Below are 17987 nucleotides of genomic sequence, written 5' to 3'. Positions count from 1 at the left end.
GTCAAAATCAGCAAAGGAGGTACTGATGCAAGAGCAAACCTAGCCTTACCTGTGGGAATAATTAGTCAAGAAGAGAGCAGGCACTATACACCAATACTGCAAAATAGGCATATGGTGCAGAATACAAAAGCTATTCTAGGAAGATCCATTCTGCAAATACTAACCTACCACCAATAATGAAACCAATCTCCAAAGTCTATGACATGTTTGGCCACATGTGAGGCAGCAGGATAAGGCTGGAGCTACATGGTGGCTTTGGCCTAAAGTCACACAGCAAAAGATCCCCTTATGCAGCAAAATGCAGGTGATTGGGGGGTCACACTGTCAGCCACATAGAATAGCGATCAGAACCAAAAATCAACTAGTTTTGGCTTTGAGCCTTGAGTGTTATGGTAGTATGCAATATACAATGTGACTCCATTCCCCTGGATTACACTGACGTAGCAGTGGCATGGAGTGATCTTTCACTGCATGACAGATGTGGCGTTTAAAGTAGCCATGTAACCAAGGCTTAGGCTAAGTTCACACTACCGTTGTGTTTTGCATCAGTCACATGCGTTGCTTGACGCATGTGACTGATGCACTGTACAACGGATGACAAAGAACAGAATTCTTTGTCGGACTCCGTTGTGTACGGAGGGCGGAGTGCGAGGGGGCGGAGGCACTGAGGACATCAGTGCCGCGGGGACTGCAGGGCTGGGGACAGGTGAGTGTGTGTGTGTGTGTGTGTGTGTGTGTGTGTGTGTGTGTGTGTGTGTGTGTGTGTGTGTACATGCCGAGTGCGGGAGGGGGCGGAGCCGAGCGGTGAACTGTCTGCCTCCGTGCACTGCCAGGGTAAATATCGGGTAAAAGCAAAGCACTTTTTGCTTGGTTACCCAATATTTATCTTGGATACCAGCATACACCTCTTAGCGCTGGCTCCCTGCACCCGTAACCAGTGTAAATATCGGGTAACTAACCAAAGCGCATTGCTTGGTTACCTGATGTGTATCATGGTTATGGGTGCAGGGAGCCAGAGAGCGCATGCGCAGCAAAATCCTACATATTGCGCTGCTCAAAAAACGTTACAGGCTGCGTTGCTCCCGCCCGGCGGTCAGTTAAAAAACGACTGACCACGACGCAGCGGATGCAACGCAGCGTCATCAGTCGCAATCCGTCACTAATAGAAGTCTATGGGGAAAAACTGCATACCTGCAAAATATTTTGCAGGATACCGTAATTCCTCACGGCTACGGATTGTGACTGATGCAAAACAACGGAAGTGTGAACTTAGCCTTAAAGAAAGACTTTTCAAGACACTATCACTTATGGAAATACTACTCAAAATCCCTAACCTGAGAATGTGACCTCACAGAAAATATAACCATCTAACACTCTGCTCTGGCATAAAACTACAAAAAAGTGTGAGATCTTAAATACGTAAAAGGCCCAAGCAAAGAAAAGCATTGTGAATAATGTAACAAGCTTCTGTTATTTTGGATCGTCTTCACGTAGGTTCTCCATACTCACAAGTCAACTATATGATCTACTGTAATTAGAAGAGTATGAGAATCCACCACCCATCAGAACAGATATTGCCAGATTAAAACAATGTTACAGTATTATTATATTCCCAGAACCAGCACCAAGGTAGGTTTATCAGTTACATAATAGTATACTACTCCCCATGAACGGATCCCCATGTACATAGACATTGGTAATGTGAAAAGTGGTATTGAGTGTGTACTCACCTTCCAGGCTGTCCGAACAAGAGGTACCTATGCCGGTATCCCCACTGTCAGATGTGATGCTGTGTCTCCGGGTGTGGCTGGTTCTGCCACTAGGTGGGGCAACTGAAGAATGCCACAGTGAACTTGCAATCCACCCCGATGTGGGGAAATCGGAGCCTGGTGACAGAAAAGAGAAGGATTTAATCAGAGGATTGTACAAGGAGAACACACAAAATATGCATTCAAAACCAAAAGCTTTTTTTTTTGTATATTTTACTAACAAGTCTACATTACTGTAACAAAAGGGGGTTTCCAGGAAAATCTACTGATATTGATTGATGATAGGGGTTTGATTTGTAGTGGTCGGACTCCTGAGACCCCCACTTGCAGAACATGAGCAAGCCAGAGCTGTAAAGCTGATCCAGAGAACCGAGGATGTGGAGCCCCATCTGAATGCAGGGGACAAGCATGTGTACCTCAACTCCCTTCTCTTTCTAAAGGACTGCCCAAAATTCTGAGTGCAGCCAAGTCTTGTAAAGGGACTAATGAAAATCAGTCAGTTTATTTGCATATGAAAAATATCCCTGCCATCTGAATTTGGCCTTATCCTGGGGATATCTATCTTTACATATAAAATCTAAGAATCCCTTTAATGGAGGCAGTTTTATGAGCACAGGATGACTGTTCAAACCAAGCACAGGCACTCATCCATCATGGTGCAGCCCACCTGCTTGTTTTCCGCTATCTCCACTCTGCCTTTTCTTTGACTGACAGCTCTGGTTTCATGGAGGCAGAGAGAGATAAAAAAAAAAGAAGGTAGGAAGTTTTAAGTAAATGATTAGCCCCGCCATGATGATTGCTTGTACTTGGTTTGAACAGTCATCCTGTGCTGATAGAATCCCTTTAATGCAGGGAGTCAGTTTTTACTTTCTACATGTAAAGAAGGATGTCCCCAGGATAAGGCCAAATTCAGATGGCAGGGAAATTTCTCATATGCAAAAACAAAAAAAAAAAAAAAAAAAAAAACGATTTTCATTGGTGATTTGGATAAGAGCTTCATCAGTGTTTGTTCAGAATGTCAGTTTTTACCTCAGTGTTTGCTCCGTGTGTCAGTTTTTACTATCGTTTGCTTTGTGTGTCAGTTTTTACTATCGTTTGCTCCGTGTGTCAGTTTTTACTATCGTTTGCTCCGTGTGTCAGTTTTTACTATCGTTTGCTCCGTGTGTCAGTTTTTACTATCGTTTGCTCCGTGTGTCAGTTTTTACTATCGTTTGCTCCGTGTGTCAGTTTTTACTATCGTTTGCTTTGTGTGTCAGTTTTTACTATCGTTTGCTTTGTGTGTCAGTTTTTACTATCGTTTGCTCCGTGTGTCAGTTTTTACTATCGTTTGCTTTGTGTGTCAGTTTTCACCATCAGTGATTGGTCACTGATTTTCACTAATGGCAAAATAAATAAATTACAAAACTTCTCCTAAAGGCCCAGTCACACACAACGACTTACCAACTATCCCGAAAACTATGCGACCTGATAGGGATTGCAGGTAAGTCGCTGGGAGGTCGCTGCTGAGATGTCACAGTCAGATCTTACCAGCGATGCAGGAACAATACAGGTCGCAGTAGCGACCTGTATAACGATCTCAGCAGTCACTGTGACCCTGTCACACAGTGTCAAACACAGCGATGTGTCCTGCCCAGCAGGACATCGCCTTTGAAGAAAATGGCCTGGACCATTCTGCAACGACTAGAGATCTCACAGCAGGGGCCTGATCGCTGGTAGGTGTCACACATAACGAGATCACTAACGGGATCGCTACTGCGTCACAGAAACCGTGACTCAGCTGCGATCTCGCTATGTGTGACGGTACCTGTTGATCACGAACTGCACAAGGATGGTAATGTGTACTGTCCATGATTTTCAAGGACTTATAGATCTAGATAATTTTGATCCATGATTCAGATAAAAAAAAAAAAGGATATATGTCTTCATGACTTTGCAGACAGAGAGTTGGCAAAAAAAAAAAACACCACACGACATGTGACCAGTGTCATAAAATTCAATGAGTACATTTCTTATATTCGACAAAAAACACGATAGAACATGCGTGTGAAAAATAAACGTCTGAGAACAAGGATCCAGCAGACTGGACCCAACCAATTAAGATCTATACCGTGGTCAAGTACAATTGTGAAATTACCATTCTGTGCATAGATCTGGAAGAAACAACACAAATTGCTCCAGATTCGAGAGCGCCGAGCGTCCATCTGATAGTTATTACGCTCGGAGATCACAATGCCATGACATCAGCTGTGGCTGCAAACATTTATATTTAATGCCTTCATCCAGCAGGACGGGAATAAAGCCAGTATGTTCATTATTAAAGAAGCTAAATGAGGCTGCAGCATGCAACGCCCGGGGTCGCAGAGGATGCCACGCGGTCTCACCTTCGCTCTGACTTCCCCTTGCGTTCTTCCAGCTCCTCACCAGTGCCGAGTATGAGCACTAGAGAGATAGAGCAAGAACTCTTCTGCCTTTTTTCATCACAAATCCAAACAACTGACTAGTGTAGCGCAGCACTTTGGCGAAATATATGGAAGAACAATACACTAAGCGGGGCCGAACACTATTTACCATCGGGATGACTTCATTTCTATGGGGAGCGGAGGCGGCTGACCACAACACTGGAAGGCTGCCACTTGGACAACAGCAATGTAATTAGAAGGGGTTTTGCTTGACAGTAGCTGAGATTTTAGCCATTTTCTGTTCCGGTGTTGAGAACATATACCAGGGTGGGGGTGTACAACGTTCCATGAAGAAAATCACGATTTGCATTTATAGTTTAACAAGCTGTGTAGATAGATACTGGCCAACAACAAATGACCCCATGGATAAGCTGTTTCTACTCCAACACATAATTCAACACACAGCAATTAATGTCAAAACCACTGACAACAAAAGTGAGTACACCCCTAAATGAAAATGGCTAAATCGCGCCTAATTAGCCACTTTCCCTTCCAGATGTCATGTGACTCATTAGCGCTACAAGGTCTCAGGTGTAAATGGGGACCATGTGTGGTAAATTTGGTGTTCTCTATCACAGACTCTCTCAATCTGGTCACTAAAAGTTCAACATGTCACCTCATGACAAAGGATTCTCTGAGGACCTGAAACAAAGAATTGTTGCTTTACATAAAGATGGCTTAGGCTATAAGAAGACTGCCAACATCCTCAAACTGAGTTGCAGCACGGTGGCCAAGACTATACAGTGGTTTAACAAGACAGGTTCCACTCAGAACAGGCCTGGTCATGGTTGACCAAAGAAGTTGTGTGCATGTGTTCAGTGTCATATCCAGAGGTTGTTCTTTCAAAACAGACGGTCGAGTGCTGCCAGCATTGCTGCAGAGGTTAAAGGGGTGGGTGAGGGGTGTCAGCCTGTAAGTTCTCAAACCATACACCACCCACTGCATCAAATTGGTCTGCATGGCTGTTATCCCAGAAGAAAGCATCTTCTAAAGATAATGCCCAAGAAAACCTCCAAACAGTTTGCTGAAGACAAGCAGGCTAAAGACATGGATTACTGGAACCATGCCCTATGGTCTGATGATACCAAGATAAACTTATTTGGTTCAGATTGTGTCAGCATGTGTGATACCAACCAGGTAAAGGGTCCGAAGACAAAAGGTACGTTGCCTACAGTCAAGCATGGTGGTGGGAGTGTCATGGTTTGGGGCTGCATGAGTGCTGCTGGCTGTGAGGAGCTACAGTTCATTAAGGGAACCATGAATGCCAACATGTACTGTGACATACTGAAGCAGAGTATAATAGATCCTTTCAGAATGTGGGCTGCTAAAGAAACTGTGGGTAAAGGTGCAGGACAAGCATGTGTCTAGACCTAAAACCCTACTGAACATCTGTGAAGCATCTTGAAACAGAAGGTGGAAGATCGCAAGATCTCTAACATTCACCAGCTCCATGATGACATCATGGAGGAGTAGAAGAGGATTCCAGTGGCTCCTGTGAAACTCTAATGAACTCCATACAAAAGAGAATTAAGGCAGTGCTTGAAAATAATGGTGGCCACACAAAATATTGACATTTGGGCACAACTCGGCCATTTTAACTTAGAGGTGTACTCACTTTTGTTTCCAGCGGTTTATACATTAGTGGATGTGTGTTATTTAGGGGGCACATGAAATTTACACTGTTATACAAGCTGTACACTAAATACTTTACACTGTATCAAAGTGTCGTATCTTCAGTGTCGTCCCATGAAAAGATAATAAAATATTTATGTAAATGTGAAGGATGTACTCACTTTTGTGATATTCTGTATATAGACAGAGCCCTGGATGTGTCATAAAAAATACAGGTATTTACTAAAATGTGTGTGTCTCTCTCTCTCTCTCTCTCCTCTCCCCCACCCCTCCCCCCCCCCTCCCCCTCCCGGTCTGGCTCCCGAATGATTTACATGGACGCGGATTCCGGATTGGATCCGGACTGCTGCGGCAACTCGATCCGGATCCGTCGGACCCGGATTATAACCGATCCGCTCAACTCTAGTCAGGAGAGTTGGCCTCTTTGAAGATCCTTGGTTTTGCAAGGCTCCTAATGAAGCAGGAAGGATGTCCAGACAAGGAGGAGGAAAGCAGAGCGCCTAATCTGTGCGAGACCGGTGATCCAGGTGTAGACATGTAATCCCATATAGCTGTACACTGGGGATCTCATTAGAAGAGCCTGTTCTACAGTATTCTCTGTCCCAAATGCCATGATCAGCACCTGCGACCTGTGGATATTTCCGTATGATCATGTGACATTCATGGAAACCTCAAAGCCGCGCACCTTCATTATACCTTGAACAAGATTCTTTACTGTACTAGTTAATGGTTAAGGATGTATATAGAAATGATACGATAGCGCAGACAACTTATACATTCCTAGAACCTAACTAAAGACAATTTCACAATCATCAACAATGGATCACTACAAAGCGTAAAATGTTAACTTTATCCATACATGATAAAGACCCCGACTACAGGCATGGCTACTGACTCTGGTAAACGGCAACTATAAGTCCTTCTTTTGAAGTCAGGGGGGCTTGACAAATGCCTCTTTTTTGGGCTTAGTATGACAACAATGTTGGATTTTATAGGCTGAAACTGCCAATTCTTGCCATGAAATCACTCGGGTACAAAGTGTTCTTCATCGTGAGGACAATTCCCAACAATTGCTCTCATCAGTGATCAAAGGCAACGTTGTGACGCAGTTGTTATGTCTGGGAGCGCTAAAACAAAAGTAAAAAAAGACTTTCCACTTCTGAGAGCGTAGAGTCAGTGAGCGGCCCCTGCTTATTATCTGTCTGGCAAATTACAGACTGGCTGCATCCAGCGTATAAAATCTATATATTACACAGCTCGCGCGACCTACATTCTACAGTCAGACATTTCAAATCGAAATCAGTGGTGGTCAATGAACACAGAAAAATAGGTTATATAGAGCAGAAAACATGTAGCATAACACCACAATCCTGACCTACCGTAATGAAATATAGCATATAGTAAAAGCTAACTGAAGAGTTAAGGCCCAGTTACACTAAACAACTTACCAGCGATCCCAATAACGATACAACCTGATAGGGATCGCTGGTAAGTTGCTAGTTGGTCGCTGGTGAGAGGTCACCCTAAGCGACGCTCCAGCAATCCCACCAGCAACCTGACCTGGCAGGGATCGCTGGAGCGTCGCTACACGTGGAAGCATGCTGCGCTTGGTAACTAAGGTAAATGTCGGGTAACCAACCTGATATTTATCTTCGTTACCAGCGCACACCGCTGGCTCCCTGCACACCTAGCCACAGTATACATCGGGTTAATTACCCGATGTGTACTCCAGCTACGTGAGCAGAGAGCAGGAGCCGGCACTGATAGCTGATAGCGGCGGACGCTGGTAACAAAGGTAAATATCGGGTAACCAAGGAAAGGGCTTCTTGGTTACACGATGTTTACCGTGGTTACCAGCGTCCGCAGAAGCCGGCTCCTGCTGCCTGCACATTTAGTTGTTGCTGTCTCGCTGTCACACACAGCGATCTGTGCTTCACAGCGGGAGAGCGACGACTAAAAAATGGCCCAGGACATTCAGCAACAACCAACGACCTCACAGCAGGGGCCAGGTTGTTGCTGGATGTCACACACAGCGACATCGCTAGCAAGTCGTGCCTCAGCAGCGATGTTGCTAGCAATGTTGCTTAGTGTGACGGTACCTTTAGACTACAATTAGAGCCGCCCAGCTCGTCATAGGATCAGCAGATAGATAGATGTGCAGGTTGATTGGCAGCTATCTTGCCCGTCTCTCTCATACACAGGAGTGTTCGCTCGGCCAGACCTCTCTGGTGGCAGCTTATCTCTGAGAATGAAAGGAGCGGCAGTCTGATATCGGACATAGCATATCCTTATCTCCACGATAATCATCTACCAGGGGCCAAAATACACTGTCAACTGTTGGCCAAACACATTAATATCAGTCAACTTCGCTTGTCGCTAGTCTAAAATGTATGGAGGCCTCAAGATGGAAATATCACAAATCTGTGAATGGCAACCTCGTGTCCCCGTCATAGATTACAAAGAGCTAAGTGAAATAAGAGTCACAACACTGAAAACAGCAGCTATTGGTTGGATTAAAGAATTCAGAAAATGCATCACATATTTCTTCAAAGATCTACGAGGATAAAGAAGAATACACGTTTCTAAAAGATTTAAATCTGCACCGAGAATGTATAACTTAATGGAGCTCTGAAGGGTTAAAATATCAAAATAACTATTGCTAATTCAATCATCTGCCTCTCCAGTGCTGCCATGTTCATATTCACATATGGACAGAGCAGCGGCTTCTCTTCTGCTCTATTGATGGGGTGTGATGTCTGGTGTCATGTGGACAGAACAACGGCTTTTCTTTTGTATTGATGGGGTGTGACCAGAATCGGACCGGCTACCGGAGGAACTGCTAGTAATACCAGTCCTGGTTGCAGTTCCCTGGACTGAACTCCGGAGCTCTTACCTGAGCTCCGGAGTTCAGCCCGGCCTGTCCCCAGCTGTGACATGAACTGAACCGCAATCGCCGGGCAATCAGTCGGGGCTCTCGGTTCACTCCTGCTAACTCTGAGTTCAGTCCAGGCTGCATTCCGGAGCTCAGGTGAGAGCTCTGGAGTTCAATCCAGGGAACCGCAGCCAGGACTGGTATTACTGGTGGTTCCTCCGGTAGCCAGTCTGACACTGGGTATGACTGCTGGTGTCATGTAGACAGAGCAGCAGCTTCTCTTCTATTGTATTGATGGGGTGTGACTGCTGGTGTCATGTAGACAGAGCAGCAGCTTCTCTTCTATTGTATTGATGGGGTGTGACTGCTGGTGTCATGTGGACAGAGCGGGGGCTTCTCTCCTGCTCTATTGATGGGGTGAGACTGCTGGTGTCATGTAGACAGAGCAGCAGCTTCTCTTCTATTGTATTGATGGGGTGTGACTGCTGGTGTCATGTGGACAGAACGGGGGCTTCTCTCCTGCTCTATTGATGGGGTGTGACGTCAGGTGTCATGTGGACAGAGCAGGGGCTCATCTTCTGTATTGATGAGGTGAGACTGCTGGTGTCATGTGGACAGAGCAGGGGCTTCTCTCTTGCTCTATTGATTGGGCGTGATGTCAGGTGTCATGTGGACAGAGCAGCGGCTCCTCTTCTGTATTGATGGGGCGAGACTGCTGGAGTCATGTGGACAGAGCAGCGGCTTCTCTTCTGCTCTATCGATGGGACGTGACTGCTGGAGACATGCAGATTGATGGTTGGCTATCCACTGCTTATTTGCAGTGAGCTAGCTGGCAATCAGAAAGACATGGGCAATCATGGCCTGATGGCAGAGCAGCCTAGAAGAGGAAGAGCTGCTCTGCTGATGTGAAGTAACAAAACTGCCGGCAGGCGCGGTCAGTTACAGCTCTGATGCCAGGTAGAACAGGCAGAAGTTAGCCACTACCTGCCTGTTCGCTCTTCAGCCCAGAGTTTCAATTTTAAATTGTCCTGGAAAACCTCTTTAAACATATTGGAGGCAAAAATTGAGGCAACAACATGCATGCTAGTAGAAAAACAAGTTATTTCTTGCATCTTAGTTCATTTCAAAGGTCTCCAACGTTTTTCTTTTCACTTATTATTAGCTCATCAGAAATCCTACCCAGTCTCCATTAGCTGGCTATCTTTGTATGTGGTTATAATTATAGACATAAAAACACGCTCATGTCGAGCTTATAATATCCCGTCTGCATTCACAGAAATTAACAACATTATATTCTCAACCAAACATATCTGCTGAATCAACAACCTGCAGACCGTCGGAACTGGAGGAGACTTCTGGCCCTTGGCTCATGTGAATTTACCCTGTCAACTTGAGTTTGTGTATTCGGGTACGTCATATACAGAAATTCACAACATTTAGAATAGCTTCCTTCAAAGAAGATCTGTCACCAGATTTCACAACATACACAGAGTACATCACTTAATACATCTCAGACCTGATGAGGCTGGAATAATAAAAAATAAATCTAAATATAGAGATATATATATATATATATATATATATATATATATATATATATATATATATATATATATATATATATATATATATATATATATATATATATATATATATATATATATATATATATATATATATATATATATATATATATATATATACACACACATATACATATACACACACACACACATATACATACTGTGAGACTGTGACCGGGGTTATCTATGACGGCCGGTATGTCTCGCCCCGGTTGTGCTCACTCCATGATAGAAAGTAAATCCACTCTAGGGTTAATCCTGTTTCCCTACAGGCTGAAGGAAGGGTTAAATGGAAACAGGAACGAGGGCAGGTGTGCCGGGTGTGAGGGAGTGAACAGAACTCCCTGAGCTCTCTGCTGGAGAGGCACATGTATATATTGTTGTGGACTTTTTTTTGTTTGGACATTAAAACCGTGTGCTGTGAACCTTAATGCCTGGATCCCGTGTCTTCTGCAGCGCAGCCGACCGTGCTACCTCACATATGGTGGAGAATCGGCGGGCATGACAGCCGGTGAGGTGTAGCATCATCCCTGGTGACCCAGCAGCACATGTCCTGGATCCGAGCGGCTATACTACAGCCCAAACCCGGTGACGCCATGGAGGACATACTAAGGCAGCAGCAACAGACTAATGCACAGCTACAAGAGGCTAATGCACAGCAGCAACAGACCAATGCACACCTGCTCCGGGCGTTGGAACGTCAGCAGCAATCCTTGCAAGCGCAGGAAAAAAGGCACCAAGAACAGATGGTTCTCCTGGCTAAGTCGATCCGTGCCGGACCGGCAGCAAGAACCCCGGGACCGGGTGATGACGGCAGCGTCCAGAAAGCGGTGAGACAAGCATTGCAAAAGATGACCCCGGGGGACGATGTGGAAGCGTTCCTGGCGGTGTTTGAGCGGGTGGCCGAGCGGGAAAAGCTGCCGACCCCCCAGTGGGCTGAGGTATTGTCGCCCTATCTGACGGGGGAACCCCAAAAAGCGTACCTGGACCTCTGTACCGAGGACGCCATTGACTATGTGACCCTAAAGCCGAAATACTGGCACGGTTGGGGGTGAATACCTATGTACGGGCTCAGCGGGTAAATCAGTGGTTCTATGAGGAAACCAAACCCGTACGCTCCCAGGCCTATGACTTGTTGCATCTTGTAAAAAAATGGTTGCAGCCTGACACTCTGAGCCCGACGCAGATGGTGGAAAGGGTAGTAGTGGATCGTTTTGTGCGCACTTTACCCGTCACCGTTCAACGGTGGGTAGGACAGGGTGACCCGAGTACCCTGGACCAGTTAGTGTCCCTGGTAGAGCGGCATGTGGCTACGCAGGACTTGATACGGGACACTGAGACTTTGCGTACCGCCCGTCGGTCCGGCCCCTCCAAGCCTAGGGCCAAGGACCCACCGCCGACAACGGTGCAGGAGTCCCCTACCGTCCCGCCTGAGGCCGCGGCCGCCAATCCTGAGGTCCGGAAGGTTCTGTACCCTAAACGACAACCCGTCAAGGGGGTTTCCGTCCCCATTAGATGTTGGCGGTGCCAGCGGGTGGGACATATGGAAGCCCAGTGTCCACTCACCACGGAGCCCATGGATTGTGGGGTTACCCGGCGGGGTTCAATGTATGCTCAGGTGGTGTGTACCGCTGACCTGGTCTCCCCAGAGACGGAGCCCCACTTGTGCCAAATACAGGTGAATGGATGTCCGGTTACAGGATTGTTGGATTCCGGAAGCTTAGTGACCCTTGTGCGATCCACCTTGAGGGCTAAAGTAAAGGCCACAGGACGTACCGTGGGGGTGGTTTGCATACATGGGGACCGCCGAGACTATCCCACGGGGATTGTCACCATCACAGCACCTTGCGGTCAGGTGCAACATGAGGTGGGACTTCTTAACACTCTTCCTTATGACGTGATCCTAGGAAGGGATCTGCCCTATTTTTGGACTTTATGGAAGGGACCCCCTAAGTCTCCTCAGATATTGGTCAGTCCGGGACCTGAGCCCTACAATCCTGAATCCGGGACACCTGCCGTAGGGGTCCCCATGATAGGGACAGAATGTGAACCCGATAGGTCGCCCCTAGAGGTATTGGCAGGAGAGGCTGAGACGGTCGAACCCATCCCGGAGTTGGAGGCGTCCCCGGATACGTTTGGGACTGCCCAACTCCAGGACCCTACATTAATACATGCCCGGAGTCGGGTGACAGTAATTGACGGGGTGGCACAGCTGCCCGGTGCCCAGGTAAGGTACCCCCATTTCGCTCTTAAGCAGGATTTACTCTACCGGGTAGATGAAATACGGGGCGTGGGGGTAGAGCAGTTGGTGGTGCCCCAGCCGCATCGTCGGCGGGTCCTCGACTTAGCTCATAAACACCTGATGAGTGGCCACCTAGGGGTCAAGAAAACGCAGGAGCGAATATTGCAAAGGTTCTATTGGCCCGGAGTCTTTGGGGAGGTAAAACTGTTCTGCGAAACCTGCCCGGAGTGTCAGCTTACCGCACCCCTGACCCATTTTCGCAGTCCGTTGGTACCGTTACCCATTATAGAAGTCCCTTTTGAATGGATAGGGATGGATCTGGTGGGGCCCCTCGTAAAGTCCGCTCGAGGGCACCAACACATCCTAGTGATCGTTGACTATGCCACCCGGTATCCCGAGGCGATACCTCTCAGACATACTGCAGCAAAGCTTATAGCTGTGGAGTTGTTTGCTGTGTTCTGCCGGGTGGGGTTGCCCAAGGAGATCCTTACGGATCAGGGGACCCCATTTATGTCTTAAGTGACCAAAGAGCTATGCCGGCTACTCCAGATCAAGCAGTTGCGTACGTCTGTGTATCATCCTCAAACGGACGGTTTAGTCGAGCGTTTCAATAAAACCCTGAAAACCATGCTAAAAAGGGTGATTTCAAAAGACGGGAAAGACTGGGATATGATGCTTCCCTATTTGATGTTTGCCATCCGTGAGGTGCCACAGGCATCCACGGGGTTTTCGCCTTTTGAGTTGTTATACGGGCGACATCCCCGGGGATTGTTGGACCTGGCAAAGGAAACATGGGAGCAAGAGCCCACCCCCCATAAAAGTGTGATTGAACACATTTTGGGTATGCAGAACCGCATAAGCGCGGTCATGCCAATTGTGAAGGAGCATTTACAGGAGGCTCAGGCCGCGCAAAGCGGCCGCTACAATAGACAAGCCACCGTGCGGACCTTTAAACCCGGGGATCGGGTGTTGGTATTAATCCCCACGGCGGAGAGTAAATTCCTGGCTCAGTGGCAAGGCCCCTACGAGATAAAGGAAAGAGTCGGGGTGGTTAACTATAAAGTATTGCAGCCCGGTAGGCGGAAACCTGAACAAATATACCATGTCAACCTATTAAAACCCTGGCAGGAACGGGAAAGCCTGATGGCTGTTTTTTCCCCATCTCCCTCCTCTTCGGGTCGTTCACCTCCGGCTCCAGCGACCTCCGGAGAGGACGAACCGGAAGTAAGGATTGGAGAAGCCCTCACCAAGACTCAGAGGCGAGAGGCCAGACGGTTGGTTCAGCAGAACCCCGATGTCTTCTCCGAGCTGCCCGGTAGGACCAGTCTGATACGACATGATATTGTCACCGAGCCCCACCTGAAGGTACGCCTGAAGTCATACCGGGTACCGGAGGCTCGACAACAAGCCATATCGGAGGAAGTAAAGACAATGTTACGCCTGGGGGTCATCGAAAAATCCCGGAGTGAATGGGCTAGTCCGATCGTCCTAATACCAAAACCCGATGGCTCCTTAAGGTTCTGCAATGACTTTAGGAGATTGAACGAAATATCCAAGTTCGATCTCTACCCCATGCCCAGAGTGGATGAGCTGATTGATAGGCTGGGACAGGCGCGGTATTTTACCACGCTCGACCTGACCAAGGGGTACTGGCAGCTGCCACTGACGGAGTCCGCCAAGGAGAAAACCGCTTTTGTTACGCCGGAGGGTCTCTTCCACTATGTTGTCTTGCCTTTTGGGTTACATGGCGCTCCAGCCACGTTCCAGAGGTTGATGGACTTAGTGCTGGAACCCCACCAGGCGTATGCATCAGCGTACCTTGATGACATCATTATTTACAGCTCCGATTGGCAGACCCACTTGGAACAGGTACAAGCGGTGCTGGACGCGCTTCGAACAGCCGGATTGACAGCCAATCCCAAGAAATGTGCGTTGGGACTCACGGAAGCCCGCTACTTGGGCTACGTGATAGGCCAAGGAGTGATTAAGCCCCAAATTAACAAGGTTGAGGCGATCCAGAAATGGCCTAGACCCCTGACCACGAAGCAGGTTAGGGCCTTCCTGGGTATCGTGGGATACTACAGGAGGTTTGTAAAGGATTTTGCGGGACTATCAGCCCCCTTGACGGACCTTCTCAAAGGCAAGAAGTCAGTCATGGTGCGCTGGACTCCGCAGGCAGAGGACTCCTTCCGGGCCCTGAAGGGGGTCCTGTGCGGACAGCCCGTTCTTGTACACCCTGATTTCCGGAAGGAGTTCATAGTACAGACTGACGCCTCAGAGGTCGGCCTGGGGGCAGTGCTGTCTCAGGTGGTTCAGGGGGAGGAACACCCCGTCACCTTCTTAAGTAGGAAGCTCACCCCTCCCGAGCGGAATTATAGCGTAGTGGAGAAGGAGTGCCTGGCGATCAAGTGGGCCTTGGAGTCCCTACGCTATTACCTGATGGGACGGCAGTTTCGCTTGGTGACGGATCACTCTCCACTGGTCTGGATGAGGTCCGCCAAGGAACGGAATGCCCGGGTTACCCGGTGGTTCCTTTCTCTGCAGAACTTCCGGTTTACGGTTGAACATAGGGCCGGTAGGTTGCAGGGCAACGCCGATGCCTTGTCCCGCGGCCCGTGTTTGATGGCGGGAGTTCAACCCCGCACGCTTGAACTGAGGGGGGGGGTATGTGAGACTGTGACCGGGGTTATCTATGACGGCCGGTATGTCTCGCCGCGGTTGTGCTCACTCCATGATAGAAAGTAAATCCACTCTAGGGTTAATCCTGTTTCCCTACAGGCTGAAGGAAGGGTTAAATGGAAACAGGAACGAGGGCAGGTGTGCCGGGTGTGAGGGAGTGAACAGAACTCCCTGAGCTCTCTGCTGGAGAGGCACATGTATATATTGTTGTGGACTTTTTTTTGTTTGGACATTAAAACCGTGTGCTGTGAACCTTAATGCCTGGATCCCGTGTCTTCTGCAGCGCAGCCGACCGTGCTACCTCACAATACATACATACATACATACATACACATACACACACAGCTAAGCTGACATGTATTTTCTTAAAGGGGCCCCTCCTCTCTATTGCTGCTGAGGTCTCACAGCCAGGCTGGGTGGGCCGAGACTGCGTACACTGGACTCCTCAGCCATCTCGCACTTTAGCAGGTGTGATACCATAAAAACTCATTCTAATATCAAGGTTAAAAAAATCCATTTGTCTGATTGTATAAAGTAAATACACCAGCACCATCAGGTCTAATTATGTGGGTTTACACACTGCAACATCTCAAACGACATCGCTGTAACGTCACCGGTTTTGTGACGTAATAGCGACCTCCCCAGCGACATTGCAGTGTGTGAAACCTATCAGCGACCTGGCCCCTGCTGTGAAGTTGTAATCGCTACAAATCGTTCAGGACCATTCTTTGGTCCTTTGTTTCCCGCTGTGCAGCATGCATCGCTGGAAAGTTTCAGTGTGTGAAAGACTTTGCAGCGACTTTGTTAGCAACTTCCCTTTCAAATAGCTGCTTATCAACGTCCCCAACAACCAGCTAGGTCGCTCTGCAGGTCCGGATCGCTGTTGCGTTGTTGGCCAGGTTTGCCTGTTTGACAGCTCACCAGCGACTTAGCAGAGACTTAGGGAGGTCGCTGTTACGTCACAAAACCGGTGACGTTACAGCGATGTCGCAGTGTGTAAACCCAGCTTTAGATCTATTAACTAATGTATGCAGTTTATATTGTAAAACCTGGTGACAGATCATCTTAATCAGGAAGGCGGCTTTCACACTACGTTTTTTTAACAAGCGTCCTGAACGTTTTTTTAACGCAAAAACGAATCCAGTGCAAATGCGTTTTCATTTCAATGCATTTGCAATGGACTCGTGTCAACATGCGTTCACCTGCGTTTGTGTGCGTTATAGTGAGGATCCAGCGAGTTGCAGTTTTTTAACATTTTTCAAAAACGCTACTCGTAGCGTTTTTGAGCTGCGTCCATATACTGCAAATTGCTGGATCCTGACTATACTGCATGGAAACGCATGTGAACGCTGGCATGCTGATAGACAGGATCCTGCTTGCTCTACTGAGCATGCCCAGAAAACAGCCTCAGGTGATCAGTCCCTCTCTCCCCCTCCCCCTCCCTCTCTGTCTCTCTCCCCCTCCCTCTCTGTCTCTCTCCCCCTCCCTCTCTGTCTCTCTCCCCCTCCCTCTCTGTCTCTCTCCCCCTCCCTCTCTGTCTCTCTCCCCCTCCCTCTCTGTCTCTCTCCCCCTCCCTCTCTGTCTCTCTCCCCCTCCCTCTCTGTCTCTCTCCCCCTCCCTCTCTGTCTCTCTCCCCCTCCCTCTCTGTCTCTCTCCCCCTCCCTCTCTGTCTCTCTCCCCCTCCCTCTCTGTCTCTCTCCCCCACCTGAGAGCATGCGGACACTCGTAACCAAGGTAAATATCGGGTAACCAAGCAAAGCGCTTCTCTTAGTTACCCGATGTTTACGTTGGTTACGTGTGCAGGCAGCCCAGCTCCTAGCAGCTGCGGATGCTCGTAACCAAGGTAAATATCGGGTATCCAAGCAAGTTACCCGATGTTTACCTTGGTTACGAGCCTCCGCAGCTCTCAGAAGCCGGCTCCCAGTCTATCACATTCAGTTCCACTGACTCCCGATCACATGACTCCAATGCCCGCCCATAAACTTAAAGTGACAGGATCCTGCAAAATAACGCATGCGTTTTTTTGCTGTAAAAGCAGGATCCGCTTTTACAGCAAAAAAATGTTCATGACGCATGTTAAAAAAACGTAGTGTGAAAGCAGCCTAAGGCAGCAACTAGACACCCAGTGGGTGCCATCTATGAGAGCTTACACTCTGCCAGGTAGCAAGTATGATGTTCAGGGAAGCAACTGAGCTCCGTCGTGTAACCCCATAAATGTCTGCAACGAGTAATAGTCATTACATCAAAAGCGAGAAAACTAAAAAGAGTTAATGTGCCCATCTTCAAGAAATGTAAACTGCCTGAACATGGGGCAGATCAATGGAGACAGAGCTATAGAGGTGTTTACGGATTTCAACATGCCCGATCCTGTGTCCTCATAGGAGATGAGCCACTTCCACAAGTCCGAGCGTCTCATTCCCCTCTCCTAAACAAAACACATATAGATATGGCCAAACAAGTGCATGGGAACCCCAACAGTTCTGTGACCAGATTAGACCACAAAGATCAATAAAGCCTAGGACTGTCTTTAGTATTGCCAATTATGAGGGAATGGTTAAATACAGGGGTGGGATTCAGCCGGTTCTGTCCGGTTCTGGAGAACCGGTTGTTAAAATAGCAGCCGGTTCCCAGAACAGGCAAGAAACTGCTCTGGCGATCCGGTTCCCTGTATTCATTTGTGGTAGTGTCTCTTTAAGACACTAGCACAGATGAATACCCGTACCTCCGCGCTGCACTTCCGGGTTCAGTGCA

General features: G+C 47.9%; 1 protein-coding gene across 3 annotated transcripts in view; it reads right to left on the bottom strand.

Annotated features, from left to right (window-relative positions):
• Positions 1-17987, bottom strand: part of CEP85L (centrosomal protein 85L) — a 312459-nt gene that overhangs the window by 165190 nt on the left and 129282 nt on the right. For all 3 annotated transcript variants that reach the window (XM_075340018.1, XM_075340016.1, XM_075340017.1), the window contains exon 2: positions 1731-1886. In XM_075340018.1, the coding sequence (XP_075196133.1) occupies positions 1731-1886 (156 nt within the window). The remainder of the gene's footprint in view (positions 1-1730; positions 1887-17987) is intronic.

Source organism: Anomaloglossus baeobatrachus, chromosome 3 (assembly GCF_048569485.1).
Source record: "Anomaloglossus baeobatrachus isolate aAnoBae1 chromosome 3, aAnoBae1.hap1, whole genome shotgun sequence".
Classification (NCBI taxonomy): Eukaryota; Metazoa; Chordata; class Amphibia; order Anura; family Aromobatidae; genus Anomaloglossus; species Anomaloglossus baeobatrachus.
Note: the sequence above shows the minus strand (reverse complement) of the source record. Positions and strands in the feature narration are given on the sequence as shown.